This window comes from Sorex fumeus, unplaced genomic scaffold (genome assembly GCF_029834395.1).
Source record: "Sorex fumeus unplaced genomic scaffold, SorFum_2.1 ptg000034l, whole genome shotgun sequence".
Lineage (NCBI taxonomy): Eukaryota > Metazoa > Chordata > Mammalia > Eulipotyphla > Soricidae > Sorex > Sorex fumeus.
The window spans coordinates 46,893,210-46,911,517 of record NW_026606091.1 but is presented as its reverse complement, the minus strand read 5'-3'; the positions used below and the strand labels follow the sequence as shown (position 1 = coordinate 46,911,517).

Below are 18,308 nucleotides of genomic sequence, written 5' to 3'. Positions count from 1 at the left end.
GCATAGCATTTAGCATTTTAATCATCTTTAACTGTTAAGGTATTCACATGATTGTGTAATCTTCAGAACTTCGTCATCTTGAAAAACTGGAACTCTGTACTCATAACAACTGTGCCTTCCTATCCCCACCTTAACTCTAGCCCCTGGAACTATAATCTACTTCCTGTTACTATGAGTTTGACACACTTAGAAAACTCTTCAAAGTGAAATCATGCATCATTGTCCCTCTGTGAAGGGCTTATTTCACTTAGCATAATGAACTACAAGATAATCCATATTGTTCCAAATGGCAGGGTTTTAATATTTAGGGATGAGTAATATTCCTCTTATGAATATATCATATTTTGTTTATTCAGCCAGTGATTGGCACTTAGGTTATTTCCACCTTTTAACAATTGTGAAGAATACTTCATGGACATGAGAACACAAATACCTCCTTGAGATCTTGCTTTTAGTTTTTTTGGATCTAGATCCCAAAATGAAATTATTGGTGAGTAGGAGTTTTGAGTTCAATGTTACGTACTAATAACTATGTCATTACATAAAAAAATTATTCTGAGTGTTTCTCATCCATAAAAAGAATTAAAGTCTGTTTTTTTTTCTTCAAAGAGAGAATACTATGAAATAGTTATCTATGGGAACATTTTGAAAAGTTTACAGCACTATACCCATTTTACCTAAATTTCACCCATTTTAACCATTTTAGCCATCTTCCTCAAATAATTAACCTTGGCTGAGGAAAATCCCATGAATCAGAAGTAAAACTTCCATATACTTCATTTCACTCATCTGCCTCCAAGAAACAAGGTGGTTAAAAAAAAAGGACTAAATATTTGTGGGTGTGTGACAAGTAACTGTTACATAGTCTTGAATAACTCTGGAAATCTGTTTCTAGTGGTTGACTTGCGTGGCTCTGAAGACGCACCTGCGGGAGTGGTATCTGAAGAACCTGAAGGGAGCTTTGACTCGAAGGGTCTCTGGCTAGACTTGCAGTAAAGTTATGACAGCATGTCTTGGCCTCCCCACAGTTTTTCATAGGAATGTCTGGCCTGAACAAGCAAAACACGTTTGCTTCTGGTGATGATTTTCCATAGAGCAGTGGTTCATAACTATTTTGGACATAGGAATTGGATGAATTCAGCTCATTCGATCAACTCATTTGATAGCTCTTTCACATATACTATGTGTGAGGTATTTGATAAATGCTATCTTCCTGGAATTTGTCGCCAAGAGGGTAAACAGACCTTTCTCCAAGGAAATTCACACACACACACACACACACACACACACACACACACACACACAGAGTTTTACAAATTCGTGATATTTATGATTCTCTGAAGTCCTCTAGTAAGGCATTTCTGGAACAGGTGGAGAACTGAGGCTTTGCTGGGCCATGCAGTTCCCACCTTCACTCATCTCTAATGTGCATCCCTGAGGATGTCAGCTAGAGTCCAGTCAGAAAATGAAGGGTAGACATGGACGAGAACCCAAGATCCAGAACAACCTTCTCTCCCACCTCATTGACTTGCCCACCTTACACTGAGCAGCACAGACAGGTCTGTAACAGACAGATCTATAACTAGAGTCAGGGATTCCACAGTCCCAGTCTTAATAACTGTGAAACCGAGAAGAGTCCCCTATTGTTCTAGACTCAATCATCCCAGCCCCTTCTTGCATCTCTAACTGAGCCACTCTGAGTCATCTGTGGAAGTGAGGCAGCTGCATCTCAGGATGCTGAATTCAACATGCAAGTGTTACTGGCCTCATGCTACCTGTGGAATCAGTTGGTACAAGAGCTGGGCATAGCTTCTGGACCCCAGGCCATTTAATTCATTGCTCAAGCCTCTCTGCCTGCAGCATTCTGAATTCATGGGGTACAAGGATTAGTCACTACATGAAAAACCAGTGGGTCTGCATGGGGCATAGTAAGCTATTAATTAGCTGATGCTTGTAGAGCACTTTGAAGAACAAACATGTTATGTAACTGCTAATTATAATTACCGTCCTCAGCCTGCCACCTTTCACAGAGTCTGCAGCCCCAGCTGCAGCTGTTGCCATGGGTCTGAGCAGGCTTTGATTTAAGGAGAGAAAAGGCATTCTCCCCAAGAGCTGTGATCTCTCTGCAGAGGCCTCTGTGCCCTCAATCAAGATTGGCAGCTAAATTCAATTTCCGCAGATAAAGGGGGTGATTTACATGCTGATTAATTCATGGTGCGGAGCACACGATCTCTGGGTGGGTAGGTAGGCGAGGCTTCTGGAAATGTGAGATTGGCTCTGGCTTCTCCTTGCCCCTTCCTGCGTTTCTTCCACCCCCCCACCTCCATTTTTTCCCCCCTCAAGTCTCTTTTCTTGCCCCAGCTCCCTCTGTGTGTGTGTGTGACATTTTTCTTCCTTGACGCTCACTTCCCGCTTTTGCCTTCACCCCTTCACCTTCTCCTTTTCTACCTCAGCTCTGAACGTCCTCTACCTCTGCTCTCTGTTTTCACTACACCTAGCCCATTTTCTAATACTCCAAACTGGAGTTTAGCTCCTAACTGGGTGGACTCATTTATCTTCATTGGGATCATTTTTCAGTTATCTTGAAAATATCGTTTGGAGCCCTTGTTTCTCTGTTAGTAGCACCGATCTGTATGTGTTACTAATGGAGTGTGAACTTTGGCACGGTGCTGGGATGCTTTTTTTTTTTTTAAAGGCCAGTTTGGACTGGAAACTGCAGACAGCTGAGAATTAGGCAACCACTTTAGTGTCTGGAAAAACCCCAGGTGGAAGCTTGATGTTTCGTGAGTTGGTTCACCTCAAGATCAAAGTAGCTGATTCATTCTTGATAAGATGGTTTCTGGCTTTCATTTTGCACAGGTCATTTGACCTTTTTATGTTTAAAATCTGAGTTAATAATTAAAGGTTGATGCTTACTCCCTGCGTGCTCTTAGGGTAACATCTCTGTGGGACCTCAGGCCGTCTCTGGGCTGGATGGTTCTCTGAGCCCCCCGCGCTGTCTCGGATGCTGAGTTTGTCTGCCGTCAGGCCCGCTGTTCCTCTCTACCCGCTGGCTTTGTTGCTGGCCCTCCTCATCAGCCCAGTGGGTGGTGACATACCACCAGACACATTTCAGATGAGAAAGAAGGGTCAGCTGAATGCAGGGACATAATGTATAAATACCTGTGTGCCTGAAATTTGTTCAAAACTGTGTTTGAATTTGGGCTTCGAGCATTATAGAGCTTCTTACTCTTGAGCACTGGCTTACTCGTCTGGGTTTTTTTTTTAGGGGGGCTGGGCAGCTTGGGCCACGCCCAGTGGCTTCCTCCTGGTTCTGTGCTCTGGGCCACTCCTGGTGGTGCTTGGGGGGAACAGAAGTGGAGTCGGGGATTGAACCTGTCTTGGCTGCATACCCTCGAGAGTGCCTTAGCTGCTGTGTTCTCTCTGGCCCCCTTGCGAAGTTCTTAATGCTCATTTCCTGTTGTTTTTAGAAAATCCTGTGAAGGGAGTATTGTTATTTTCATTTTATAGATGAGTAATCGGAGACTCATAGAAGTGAAGTAACTTTCTCTGGATCTCACAGTGACTAGCAAGTGGGAGAGGTCGGGTTTGAGCAGACATAAGCCCGAAAACCTACAGTCAGTCTCCTCGTGCCAGGCTTTGAATTATTTATATGCCACCCCAAAGGTGTTCACTGCCCTGCCATAAAAGTTTTCTTTGTTTTACAAGTTTCTTTCAGCAACTGATGTTTAAAAGTTAATTTTATAATTAAAAAATTTTCAATCAAAGGCATTTTGAAATATATAAAATGATGAGTTTATTATAGTTCTGTTTCTCCCCCCCCCCCCCTCCCTTAATATAGACTAGCCAGGGCAGTGGCTCAAGTGGGCAAACACATACTTTATGTGTTCAAGTCCCTGGAACCCCATGGCCTCCTGAGGGTCTCGGGGTAGTCCAGGGCCCCTGAGTACCACCACGTATGGTCCCCACAACAATGAAAAACTTTAGTACAAAGCCAATATGAAAATTCATTTGACTCCAAAAATCCTTGTAAAGGGTATAATGCATTTTAGAAATACAAATTTTATTCCCGTTGAGGTAATGTTAATTTCCATGACCTCTTCAAGATGCATTGCCACACCACAGCCATCACCAAAGTACCCATATTCCTCTACCACAGTTCCTGGAAAAGCGCCCCACCTTTGAAGTCCTCTCCCCACCTCCCTCTGGTCACCTCAGTTCTGTAGTCTGAGGGTCTGGGAGTGTTTTTATTTGGTTTTATCTGTTCCTTTGAGGAAAGCATAATTTTATTATTTTATTTTTTTTATTGTTTCTTTTAACAAGATCTGAATATCTTAATGAATCACAAGTCTGTATTGCTTTTAAGGTTATTTTGTTCAAAATGACACATTTCAGAATTAACTGAAATATATTTCTATAACAAGTAGTTTTACTGAGTAAGTGAAGACAAAACCACAGTGTAGCGCCCTTAACTGAGGAGTCAGGTTTTAACGACAAAGTCCGTTGCCAGCAATGGACATGCAGGTAACCATCGAAGTTGCAAGTACAAATGCCAAACTGCTTCTATAAACTGAAATGGCCCTTCTGAGTCACAGGCATAAAAATGGGGCATTGGCACTGTATTCAATGGCTATGGTCTTTGTAACATGGATGGAAGAGCCTTCGAGAGTGAGGGAAGCATAATTTTAAACCATGCTGCTTCCTCCTACTTTATGTGATTATGAAAATTTAAAAGAGAGAAAATGTATGTGGGCTGGAGACAATACAGTGGCTAAGGGACTTACCTCACAGGCCGCTGCTGATCCCTGGCACCACAGATGGTCCTTCAGGCACCACCAGGAGTGATTCTCCACCCCACCCCCGCCTCAAAAAAAATTAAAAAAAGAAAACATAGCAGAATAATATCATTCTGAACATTTTTTGGGGTAATCCTTGATGAATGATGAATGAATGAATGAATGAATCCTTGAGTGGACATTGCATTTGGAAGTAGTTAATGAGTAATATTAAAAGGTAAATCATAACACTTTTAAAATCAGATGCTATTTTCAGCTAGAAATGGCAACTAGCTTGACCATCTGATTAGACCACTTGAATTTATTCTTTCTGACCTTTTGCTGTTTCCAAAGCTAAGGGAAAAGGCTCTAAAATTGGAAACCTACTTCAGTAGTTTATTGGGCCAGTCCCTGTCCAGGCGGGATCACTGAGAGTCCTTTGCTCTCTGCCTCTCTGCCTCTCTTCCTGCTCATCCTCTTCCGCCATAGGAGAGTTGGCATCAGAGAGCCCCACGTCACCACCGCTCTGTACCAAGGTCACAGATGACATCTGATAGCCAAGTTCATGTTCTAGTTTCAGTCCCATTCTGCTCAGGCTTTCTTCATCCTTAGGCATTGTTGATTATCTGTCTGCCCATCCACCCACTCACCTGACCAATTAACTAAATAACACAATCACACAATCAATCACAAATCATCCTGTTAATCATCGATTGCCTCGAGCAGGCCCCAGTAACGTCTCCTTCATCCTAGCCCTGAGATTATATTCAAGGCTCTTTAGGAGAATGAGACCCATCATTGTTACTGGTATTTGGCATATTGGGTACGCCACGGGGAGTTTGCCAGACTCTGCTGTGTGGGCAGGTTACATTCGGTAGCCTGCCAGGTTGTCCAAAGTAGGAATGAGATAATAAGATGTCATAATAAGATGTCCGGTTCCGGGAGCTGGTTTTTATAGTCTCTGAGTCTTGGCTGCTGATGGGATTACACAGTGCCAGGGGGCCAGTTGGTGGGTGTGACCCCCGCCTACTGGAATTTGGAGGATCTGGGTGGAGGATGCTCGGCCCAAATCCGAGTAGGCTTGGAGATCTCGGCCCCGGAACCCGCGTGACTTTGTTCCTCTGCCAGTACCTTCATGTGTGCGGAGAGTGGTCTCAGCATGGTGGTGGCTGGTCCTGGAGGTCTTTGGCTGCCGGAGCCCTGGTCAGGGCGGGGAGGAAAGCTCAACCTGCTCCCCTCCAAGGGGCCCCTGCGGCGAGGACAGTCAGGCGCGGGGGCAGGAGACTGCCAACTAAATAACAAATATTTCAAAAATATTGATGGGGTCAGAGAGATAGAGCAAATGCTTTTGCAAGCTGGAGGTCCAGCTTTGCTCCCCAGCACTGCATGGACCCGGAGCATTGCCAGGAGCTACCCCAAGCACAGACCAGTAGTAGCTCCTCACATCAACAGACATACATAAATATAATCCAACATGCAAATATAAAAGTCCAAGGCACTGGGTTAGATGCTGGGGATGGAGAGATAAACCTGTTTCTTTTTCTTGCCATCATAGAGCTTAACGTTTGGGAGAGATAGACATTGAATAATTACGAAATTATTTATGTGATATCTGTGATTAAGTACCCCAAAGAAATATTGGATGCTATTCGAATACTAAAAAAACACAGGGTTGAAGAGGTAGTTCAAAGAAAGAGCTGGAGCAGCTGTTTTGTATGTGGACAGCTTGGGTTTGGTCCTTGGCACTGTTCTGGTCCCTGAATGCCAAATTGGAGTAGCCCCTAAGCTCCCAGTAGGTGTGCTCTAAGGACAAAACAAACCAACTGCCTCCAAACAAGGCATAATGTGTGTGTGTGTGTGTGTATGTGTGTGTCTAAAGCAAAGTGCCATATTACCTATTACCTGCTGAGGATTTGGTTTCCCAAATCTGTGTAGTGCCTGTGGACACTGTAAGGCTCTGCTCTTTTCCCAGTTCAGAGAGCCCTAAGTGTCCTAACCTGCTCTGGGCACCCTGTCAAGGGACAGAGTGTTGTGTGGAAGAAGAACGATTGAGCCCCAGTGCCCCGTAGGTCTGCTTGACGTCCTTGCGGGGAGGGTAGTGAGGAGGTTGTGAGGGACTGGGAAGGGAAGGGCACACCATTTTTGTACCGCACCCATCGATGCTCAGGGCTTACTCCACTTAGGAATCACTCCTGGCGGTGCTCAGGAGGCCATGCGTCATACCGGAGATCGAACCTGGACCTGTGGTGTGCAAGGCAAGCGCCCTCTGTGCTTCTCTCCCCTTCACTCTGTCGGCTCATGCTCCCTCAGCCAGCTCCTGCCATCCTTCCCTGATGCTCTCTCTCCTCACTTTCTCCTTGGGTTCCGGTGTTGCCCAGTGTTCTGTGTCCTACCTGGATGTCACCTATACCTGTAGCTTTCACTACTATCCACACACAGAGGACTCACAGGACTTTATCCACCTGAATAGTTATTTGAGAACTCGGATTTAGAAAGTTCCTCACACAATTCAGTTGTCTTTTACTCTCAGATCTGGTCCACTTCCTCTTGCATTTCTTATAGGAATGGGAAAAGACCATTTATTCGGACTCTCAGCTCGAAGACTGGCAGTCAACCTTCTCTCCTGTCCTTCCTATTGCTTCTCCTTCAGACTTGTCTCAGAGACTCCATGCCCTGGTGTCATCAGTTTACTTCCTTGCTGAGGCTCATCCTCAGTGCTACGGTTTGACAGGTCTGGTTCGGACACCTGACTTTCACTGTCACCAGCACACCCCGCCCTGGAAGTTTCCTTACTTCCCTTGGATCTGTAGAATGGACAGGGCAGTAGCTACCTCATGCATTTCTTGGGAATACTAAATAAACTCTACAGTTAAAACATTGTGCATACTGCCTGGACCATAGTAACAACCCAGATTTTTTGCTTATTGTGATTTTTATGATTATTTCTTAAGTCGGCTATGAAGTTGAAGTCAAGTTTACTGTGTGAATTTGGTTTGGGGACCACCCCTGGCAGTACTCAGAGGCTACTTTCACCTCCAGTGCTCAGGTTTTTTCCCCTCCCCCCCACTGGTGCTTCAGGGACCAAGCAGAATTGAGAATTGAGACCCATGACATCCATATGCAAAGCATGTGCTCTAGCCTCCTGAGCTGTCTCTCAGCCTCTTTGATCTGTATTTATTTATTTAATTGAACCACTGTGAGATACCCAGTTACAAAGTTGTCCATGATTGGGTTGTAGTCATACAAGGTTCTAAAACCCTTCCCTTCACCAGGTGGTATATATTTCCCACCACCAATGTCACCAGTTTCTCTCCCAAGACCCCCCTCAACCCGCAGTCTGCTTCTACAGCAGACACTCCTCTCTCTTTTTTTCTCTCTCTTTCCTTTTGTGCATTATGGCTTGCAATACAGTACTGAATGGTTATCATGTACATCCCTTTACCTCCTTCCAGCACCCAGTTCTTGTCCAGAGTGATCATTCCAGAACTCTCATTATCACGGGGTCTGGTTTACTTGGAAGACCTCTCAGCACTGGCATGTTCCAGTCTCTGAGAAACACAGGCTCGTCTACTTCCCGTGTTCATGTAAACAAGTGTCTCCTGCAGAATGCACCTTCCCTTTCTTAAAAGCATTGTTCCCATCATTTTCCTGCTTTTGCTCCCCCCATTCCTGGTAGAGTGAGCCAGTGCTTGTCTGTGTTTCCCCAGGCTGACCAGAGCCCCTACTTAGCCTCACCACCCGCCCCCGTCATGTGACCGCTGACCCATCATGCAGGCTGCTGCATCTCATGGCCCAGGTGTGTGTGTCTTCATCCTCTGCAGGGATGGGCAGCCTCCTTCCTGCCAAAGGTCATTTGGATGTTTATGTCATCACTCTTGGGCCATCAGTATAGGCAGTTGGGCCACAGGCAGCTTGACAAGCAGCGTCTTTGTCTGTCCTGTCATGTTTTAGGGCCAGACCACATGCTTTCCTTCTGCGGCATTGGGGCTGGACTTTGGCCATGGGGCCACACCCGCCATCACACCTGCTGCCCTAAGGCCTGCAGTGAGAGTTGCTGGTTACTTCCTCTGTTTCCTGGTGTCCTGCTCCGCTCCGTTGCTCTTTGCTCTAATACCGACCAGTTTGTTGTTCACTTGCTTATGTCTTCTCCCTCCACTGGACAACATGTTCCCAAGGAAAGGAGTTATGTTCTGATCACAGCTCAGTGGATGCTAGGCATTCAGCAGTCACGCAGTTAATGGTAAAGTGTGCATAAGGGTGCATAACCCTCCCCCCACCCCCCAGTCAGTTCTAAAGAGAATGTGCAGAGAAGTTTTCAGTCACAAGACTTCTGGGTTTAGGACAAAGTCTTCCAAGCTTCCAACTCCCTCCCGCCCCCCCCCCCCCTTTTTTTTAAAGGATAGCGTTTGTGTGCTTGTTTTATTTCTTTTTATTTACATCTTTTTGGTTTGGGGGCCACACCCAGTGATGCTCAGTTTTATTCCTGGCTCTACATTCAGGAATTACTCCAAGGAGACCATATGGGATGCTGGGGATCAAACCTTGGTTGACTGCCTGCAAGGCAAGCACCCTATTCACTGTAACTCCAAGCATATATATATATATATATATATTCATATATATATATATATATATATATATTGCTTTTTGGGTCACACCCGGCAATGCTCAGTGGTTACTCCTGGCTCATGCATGCAGGAATTGCTCGGGGGACCATATGGGATGCTGGGAATCGAACTTGTGTCGGCCATGTTGGCTGCGTGCAAGGCAAACGCCCTACCCGCTGTGCTATCGCTCCAGCCCCAAGCCCATATATTTTTAAACATTTTCATTTTATTTTTAATTTAGTCATTGTGTGAAATTACTTCCAGGCATACAATGTTTCAGAACTGAACTGTTCACCACGGTCTTCTTCCCTCTACCAATGCCCCAGCCCCATATAGTTCATTTCTGGTATGTTTTATTTGAGGATTTGGCTCTCTGCTCAGGAGAGACCCCTGGTGGGCTTGGGAGGCCTTATGCAGCGATTTGAATAGGGGGCGTGTTGCATGCAAGGCAGGCATCTTAACTCTCGCTCGATCTCCTGACCCTCTGGCTCTGTTTTTAAAGAAGTCTTTCCATTCCTGATCTGTAGACACCTGCAAGGAAGAGTAACCAAATTTCATTAACTGCTGCTTAGAAGGCAATATCTGACATCTCTATAATCAGATCTAGCCTCCATCTGTGCAGGGAGCATGGTACAGGCTGGGGACAGATGGTATTTGGAGATATCATTTGCAGTTGTCATAGTGAATGGGGAAAGAGGAAGGGTGGGGAAGGAAACGTTTCTGTCTGTCGCCTTCCTGATCTCTCTTTGGGCTGAGAGGGGCCCCAGGTGAGAAGGGCATTTGCTTTTCTGGCACCTCAGTGAGAAGGTGAGGGGTGTGATACTTCCTTTTCCTACTCAGCCTTGTGGGGAGGATCAGAGGGATGTGTGTGGTCAAAGGTCAGAACTCAAGGGCTTTGAGGGCCAGTGGAGAATGAAGGAGCATGAATACTGGGGGTTTGTTTAGGTTCTATAAAGATTGGTGCCAGGGACTGGGGCACTGACTCAGAAGGCTGGAGTGTGTGATTTGCACATGAGGGCTCTGGGTTGATCCCACTGGGAGCACCACATGGTCTCCTGGCATCAGTGGTGCCCTGCATACCACTGGGAATAGTTTTCAAACACCTCACCAAAAGTGGCCCCTGTGTGCTGCTGCCCCCAACCAAAACAGTATCTTTGTGAGTGGATGCTGTCTTTGCAATTTGTAGGGTATCCATTTCCACAGTGATATCTCTTTGATTTCAAATGTTCTTTTCCTCTGAGGTGAAGTACTGATGTACTTCAAATCCAGGAATGGTTTGGCCAGTGATTTTCAACCTGTTTTCGCCAGCTGGACCAGGGGCTGAAAACCACTGCTGTAGGTTCCCAAGGCGATCCTTTAGTGTTTCTGCAAGAGTTTGCCTGTCTTCCTCTCTCTGCTTCTATTTATTCTGACTCCTTTTTAGTGGATCAGTTTTGTGGGGCGCAAAATCTCCAGCAGTATGGCTGTAGGGTGTGTTAATAGACATAAAATCTTCTTGGGCAAGAAGGGATTAGTTAGTGAGGGCTTGTGTAAGGGTGATTTTGGTCCTGAGCACAGGAAAATGGAGTCTGCTTTCTTCTTAAAAATCAGGCATTCTGTCCCTCTTGGAGGCTGTGATGAGAATTGCTTGAAGGGAGGCACAGAAACTGAGTGGATGAGAACCATGTTTTTTCTTTACTTTCATTTTTTATTTTTTTATGATTTACCGTGAGGTACAGTAACAAAACTTTCATGTTTAAGCTTTGACCGTAGAGTCATCAAATACCCATCCCTTCACCAGTGCATGTTTTGCACCACCAAAATCCCCAGTATCCCCCCCCCCCACCCCATTCCACACCTCCTCCTGCCCGCGTGGCAGACAGTTTGCACAATACTCTCTTTCTCTACTTTAATTACCTTCGATATTTCCAGACCAGTCCCACCACCACTCATGCCTGCCGAAATGGCACTGTCACTGTCACTGTTCACCCGTTGTTCATCGATTTGCTCGAGTGGGCCCAGTAACATTGTGAGACTTGTTACTGTGTTTGGCATATTGAATACACCACAGGTAGCTTGCCAGGCTTTGCTGTGCGGGCGAGATACTCTCAGTAGCTTGCTGGGCTCTCCGAGAGGGGTGGAGGAATTGAACTCGGGTTGGCCATGTTGGCTGCTTGCAAGGCAAACACCCTACCCACTGTGCTATCACTCCCGCCCCAGCTGAAAAGGCAATGCTAGACAATGTGTTTTGTATTGCTTGTTATGGATATAATACAATGTTGCACTCTAGAAATTCTAAAATTTTAATAATTAGGGTCTGAAGAGATCACTGCAGCAAGTTGCATGGGTCTGAGATTCGTTTGTGTGTCTCTGGATCATGGCTATGTGGGAGCTTAAGTAGATGGTGGCCGGATTTTGCATCATCTCAGGGTCCCATCGGGGTGGGGGGAAGGAGAAGGGCTCGCTCCTCCCCTGTCCCGTGAGGCTTGGGATTTGCCACCACTGCCACTCATACCTGGAGCTTCTCGCTGACTTCTAGAAAATGGCAGCCACTGGGGCTCTTAGAGAGCAGGCAGAAAGACAGCAGCTGCCCCATCTGAAGTAGCCCAGTGGAAATGGCCTATTGCAAAGTCCAGGGCCATCTCTGCAGCAAGTTGCTTGAGTCCAAGATGTGTGTGTCGAACCAAGTTTTTTCAAAGTGGAAAGTGACCGCCACTTCTTGAGAGGAGCCTAACTTGGAGAGACAGCATGCGGGGCAGAGAGCTTGTATGTATTCTGCTGCAGCGGGGACTGTATCCCAGAGTGCCAAGGTGGGTGAGGTCAGGAGGGACGGAAGGAAGCCTTGTTGCCATCTGTGAAGCAGCTGGGGTGAAAGGGTTTTTGTGGAGTTGATCCTCCAGGGAAAGAAAGAGAGGGCTCACCTCCCAGGCCCCCGGGAGTCCTCTCCTTCCTCACCTCCCAGTGTCCCGGGCGTCTACTCCCTCGCATCATCAGATTGTGTGTTTGGATGTGGGAACCCCAACTGGGATGTCCCAGAATGAGACCAGACTCAATCACACCGTCAAAGCCCATCTCGGCTCGGAACAAGAAATGATGAGCTAGAGAGTGTCAACAAAACTCACCGGAGGTGGCGCATTCCATGGAAATGCTGAACGTGGGCTGTGGGATATTCTTGTTTGGGGCAATGAGGATTCTGCCCTCTGGGAAGGAGAGGATTTCACTTCCGCCTGCAGGCAATTTTTTTTTTCAGTACGAAATCATTTATTTATTTTATTGAATCACCATGAGGTACAGTTATAAAGCTTTCATGTATGAGTTTCAGTCATGCAATGATTGAACACCCATCCCTCCATCACTGCGCGTTTGTCACCACCGATGCCCCCAGTATCCCTCTCCCCACCCTCCATCCCAGCCCATCCCTCCCCCTGCCTCTATGACAGACAATTTCCCTCTTTCTCTCTACTTATTGATATTATGGTTCTGCAGACAATTTTTATTTCTTTTGCTACTATAGACGAAGTTCTTTTTTTTTTTTTTCTTATTTTGTTTTTGTTTTTGGGTCACACTTAGCAGTGCTCAGGGCTCTTCTGGCTCTGTACTCCTGGCTCTGCACTCAGTGGCAGTGCTTGGAGGACCTTTTGGGATGCTGGGCATTGAACTTGGGTCAGCTGCATGCAAGCCAAACACCCTACCTGCTGTACTATCTCTCCATCCTTTGATGAAATTATCTTAAGTCCACTTCTAGATTTTAAAAAATTGTGCAGAAATACTTGATTTTGTATATTGACTTTGTATCCTGAAACCTGGCTGAATTTCTTCCTAAGTTCTGACAGTTTTGGGTGAATTTCTTAGGACTTTTTTTTCTTTTTTGCTTTTTGGGTCACACCTGGCGATGCCCAGGGGTTACTACTGGCTCTGCACTCAGGAATTACTCCTGGCGGTGTTCTGGGGAACTTATGAGATGCTGGAGTTCGAACCAAAAGATCATATCATCTGCAGCAAAGAGATAGCCTATCTTATCAGGAGGGAATTTAATTTTATGTGGATGAGAAGCTGGATCTTTGCCCGTTCCCCATCTGAATGAGTTCCTAGGAGACCCAACATTCCTCAGGAAACCAAGACCCTCGCATGAGTTTCTGCTTGGCCACTTCCCCTATGTGGCATCCAGTCACAGTACTCTAAAGGCAGAAGCAGAAGCAACCTGAAGACGTCTGTGGACTTCCCAGAGTTCGCACTGCATAGTTTCCATGATGGGTAACCCCAGAAGTATCAGGACCACTTGGAGAACTTGTTTCATTTCCCCTCTCAAGCTGCTCCTGAGGATGGCCCGTGAGGTGGTGTTCGCCTTTTCCCTCTGGGGGCCAGAAGTGGCCTGCAGACAGCATTCCCAGCTGGAGGGACAGAATAAGGACAGGAAGCCGGAAGAGGGCTTTACCTTTGTGGCTGCAGGGCAGACACAGGACCTGGCTGTGGCCTGCTGCCAGCCCACATGAACGGAGCACCAGTGGCACCCAGTGGCCTGGCAGTCCGACCACAGAATTCTCTAGACACAAGTGGGCTCTTCCCCGCCTCCCCCACCCCCCTTGCCGAGTCAGATCACAACCCCGGCTCATCCTGATGAAGATTAATTCTCCAGGTGATTGAACGGGTTAGTTTGCTCTGCTCGTTCCATTTCCCCAAGTCAGCTCATGAATGGGGGCTTGCAGAACCAGCCAAGTCATGCTCCCCAAAGGCGTCCACCTTCAGTGTTTCCCAAAGCCCGGGGATACAGTTTGTGAGTAGCTTCACTCCCTCTGACCCTTTTTAATTTTTCTATTTTAGAAATCATCACAGAAATCAGCGACCTCTCAGTGTTTAATAATACCTGTGTGAGGTGGCAAGTAAACCCAGGAAGCCTGCAGTCCAGGACAACGTATGTGGTAAGTGCAGTGACCTGCTCTTTCCTGCCTGGACTCGGGCCAGTGGCTTTCCCGTCCAGCTGTCCTTCGGAAAAGGGAACAGAGATTTTAAGATGCCTAGATTGTTTGGGTTTACATTTTGTGTTTAATGTATTTGTCTTTGACAGTGTGTGTGTGTGTGTGTGTGTGTGTGTGTGTGTGTGTGTGTGTGTGTTTGCATTCAATCCGTCACTGTCACTTGTGTTCAAGCACTTGGTTTCACTTCCCTGGAGAATGAGCTAGCCTGGAAGCATCTGGGTTGGGAGGCAACATGTAGTCCTCAACCGGGGCTGCCTCCATTATTGGTGGTGGGCTCGCACGCACGTATTTTTTTTTTAATGTAGGAGTACTGCTATTTATTCAGCCACTGATTAGCTGATTGAATTATGCATGAACTCCACCTTACTTTTTTTTCATTTTTTATAATTTTATTTATTGAATCACCGTGAGAGCAGTTACAAAGCTTTCGGGTCTAAATCTCGGTCATACAATGAAACACCCATACCTTCACCAGTGCCCATTCTCCACCACCAACAACCCCAGTATGCCCCCATCCCTCCCCCTACATGTGGGGCAGATGATTTCTACATTACTCTCTCTCTACTTTGATCACATTCACTATTTCGACACCAGACCCACCATTATTTAAGATTTTACCCCAACACTCAGATCTGCTGAAAAGGCAACAATAGACAATTTGTGTTCTATTGCTGGTTATGAATAACACATGATGTCGCGTGGCTGCAGTAGGGCCATGTGATTTTGAAATTCTGAAACTTTAACACTTAAATTTAGAGGGATTTATGCCAAAATCTGCTGGGTTTCGAGATTTGCTCCTGAGTCTCTGGGATCATGGCCGTTGAGCAGCTTGATCAGGAGCCAGAGAGGCTGTTCGTGGGCAATGATTTGGGGTCTTGTTGGGACGGAGAGACCAGGACCGGTTTCACCCGCATCCTGTGAGGCCCAACAAGTTTCGTCACTGCGGGTCCAGACCTGACTGCCCAATGGCCTCTGGAGGATGATGGCCACTGAGCCGCCAAGGGGGAGCAGGCAGAGGGACAACACCCTTTTCCCCCTGGGGTGGCCTGGCAACAGTAACCTACTGTGGGGTCCGGACGCATTTCTGCCAAAAGCCGCTGGGTTTCGAGATTTGTTTCTGAGTCTCTGGGATCATGGCCATTAAGCAGCTTGATCAGGAGCCAGAGAGGCCATTTGTGGGCGATGACTTGGGGTCTCGTTGGGGTGGGGAGGACAGGACCGGCTCCACCCCCATTCCGTGAGGCCCTGCATGTCTCATCACTGGGGGCCCAAACCTGACTGTCCAGTGACCTCTGAAGGATGGCGGCCACTGGGATGCCGAGGGGAACAGGCCAAGGCACGAAACCTATTCCCACCTGCGTTGGCCCAGCACCGGTAACCTACTGCAGGGACCGGACACATTTCTGCCAAAAGCCGCTGGGTTTCGAGATTTGTTTCTGAGTCTCTGGGATCATGGCCGTTAAGCAGTCCGATCAGGAACCAGAGAGGCCATGCCTCCAATTATATAGCTGAGCTGGAGGTGGTTTGTGGGTGTGTCTCCCACATACCTAACTTTTGGCCGTTTACTTTCTTGGTAAACTTTGCCCCAAGTTTTTGGGGTCTGACCAAAGGCACCGCAGCAATTTTGGGGTATCTGAAAGTCTGAAGGCGCCATCAGGCTGCTGATGTACTCGCCTCACAGGTACAGACTGACCTGCTGGCAGCACCATACCCCCAGTGCACGCATGTATTTTATGTCTCTTCATCATATCAGTCTCCCTTTCATGCCTATTTTGGGTTGAGTGGATACTAGTGATGCTTGGGGGTTACTCCTGTCTCTGCTCAAGAATTACTCTTGGGGGTGGGTTGGGGGGGCCCTCAGGAGGCTTATACAGGCTGCAGGGATTGAACCCGGATCAGCCATATGCAAGGCAAGAGCTTTACCCTTACGTAGTAATATCACTCTGGCCCCCACACTTGATTACTGGGATGAACTGACTTATCCACAGAGAGCGGGAAGCAGAGATTTCTGCTACTTGAGTTTCCCCAGAAGGATGAGCGCAGGGGCAGAGAAACCGTGGGAAAGCCAGACTCAGTATCATATAGTCTCTTGGTTCTAACTGGATTCTCAGTGGATTCTCCTGCCTTTTTCCCCTCTCCAAGATCCACTTCAAAGGACAACAGCTGGACCCTCAAGAATTGCTTCATGAGGAGACCGTCACCTTGGCCACAGACAGCAGGACCCCAACAGTGTGCCTGGATCTGCAGCAGGCCACCAACTACACCGTGAGCATTTCCACTGCCCCTCCCAGACGCTCAGTGCCAGCCGTCATTGGGTTCGAGACAGCTGGTAGGTGGAGGGGAAGTGGCATTTCTTCTTAGAAAATGCCCAGTGCAGGATGGGGGCGGGGGGTGAATGTGCTTTTCAGGTCAACTAGGTGGGTCCGGAGGCCGGGGTGAGGTTTCACAGTTGTTTTCCAAGATTTGCAGCCAGAGCCCTGCGAGAGCTCCCAGGGGGAAAACCAGAGCCATCCCAGACCCACTGATAGTCACCAAGCAGGCCCTGCTCTGCTGTCCCTCCTCGGTGGAGGCCCCTGGTCAAAGTGCCCGGCACTAGAAGCGTATTTGCAAGAGGAGAGAACATCCAGTGATGAGAGTCCCTAGTTATCCTAGCTGTGAAGGATAGCCCAGTAGGAAGAGCCTTCTCTTCCTCTGAACTACGTATGAGAGGAGCAGCTAGGAGGCTCAACCAGCAGTCTTCTCTCTGGGCTGGGAAACCAGCATCAAGGCTGATGGGGCCTGGGGGAATCCAGCCAAGCATGACCCAGTGTGTGGAGGGAGGAAGCCCCACTGCTGGAGGAGGACGGATGTGGGTGAGAAGAAGTAGGCACCAAAGAGCATTAAGCCTCATCACACACAGCTAGCACATGGACTTTTACTGTATCAGTGTGCCAGTTACAAAAAAAGGCTTTTTTATTCTCCTCATTCTGGTTATCGGATGCCAGGACTTTAAATCCCTGAGAAGCAAATCCGGAGAAGGCAGTGGTGTCGCTGGTTATTGAGGGAGCCAAAGTCAGTCTTAACTAGCAGTTTGATGTTCCACTTGAGAAAATAGACCTTAAACGGGTTCAAAGGGCAGAGAGGGGCCCAGTGGACTGTGGTGGGAGGGCATGTGCACTTCACTGGTGTGTGTGGGAACTGGTACCCCTAAAATGTATGTGTTCTTGAAAACTAAAATATAAGAACAATAAAATAAGAGAAAAATAGACCTCAGCCATCGGTTGTCGACCTCCAGATCCCAAGACATGTCGTGGATCTGACAGAAACAATAGTAAAGTTACAGTATCTTTTTCCTTGAGTTTTGGGCTCCACTAAGTAGAACTGGGGGCTCCTCCCAGCCAGGGGCTGCACTCACTCCTGGTCGACAGCCTGCAGGACCACCCAGGGCTCCTGTGTGCAAAGCATTCAGTGCGGCCCTCTGAGCTCTTCCTTGGTCCCAAGACCACTCGGTGTTTTGGGGTTTTGTTTTTGTTGGGGGCCACACCCAGCAGAACTCAGGGCTTACTCCTGGCTCTGCACTCCAGGATTAGTCTTGGCAGGGCTCAGGCGACCTTACGGGGTTTCAGGGTCCAAGCTCCAGTTGGCTGCATGCAAGGCAAACGCCCTATCCACTATCTCTCTGACCCTAAGACCACTAGTTGTTTTTTTTTAACTTTTTTTTTTTTTGGAATCACTGTGACCCTTACAGAGCTATTTATGATTAGATTACAGTCATACAGTATTCTAACACCCACCCCTCCACCAGTGAACATTTCCCAGCACCAGTGTCCCCAGGTTCCCTTCATCACACCCCCTACTCCCTACCCCCTGCCTGCCTCTATGGCAGGCATTTTCTTCTCTCTCTCTCTCTCTCTCTCTCTCTCTCTCTTGATTCTCTCCCTCTCTCTCTGTCTCTCTGTTTCTCTCTGTCTCTGTCTCCTCTCTCTTTCTCT

At 47.3% G+C, this 18,308-nt stretch overlaps 1 protein-coding gene across 1 annotated transcript in view; it reads left to right on the top strand.

The window, feature by feature from the left end:
- The window catches only part of SUSD1 (sushi domain containing 1), a 144,871-nt gene that overhangs the window by 48,238 nt on the left and 78,325 nt on the right, over positions 1 to 18,308 (top strand). The window contains exons 7-8 of the mRNA XM_056117123.1: positions 14,183 to 14,280; positions 16,480 to 16,666. Coding sequence (XP_055973098.1) covers positions 14,183 to 14,280; positions 16,480 to 16,666 — 285 coding nt within the window. The remainder of the gene's footprint in view (positions 1 to 14,182; positions 14,281 to 16,479; positions 16,667 to 18,308) is intronic.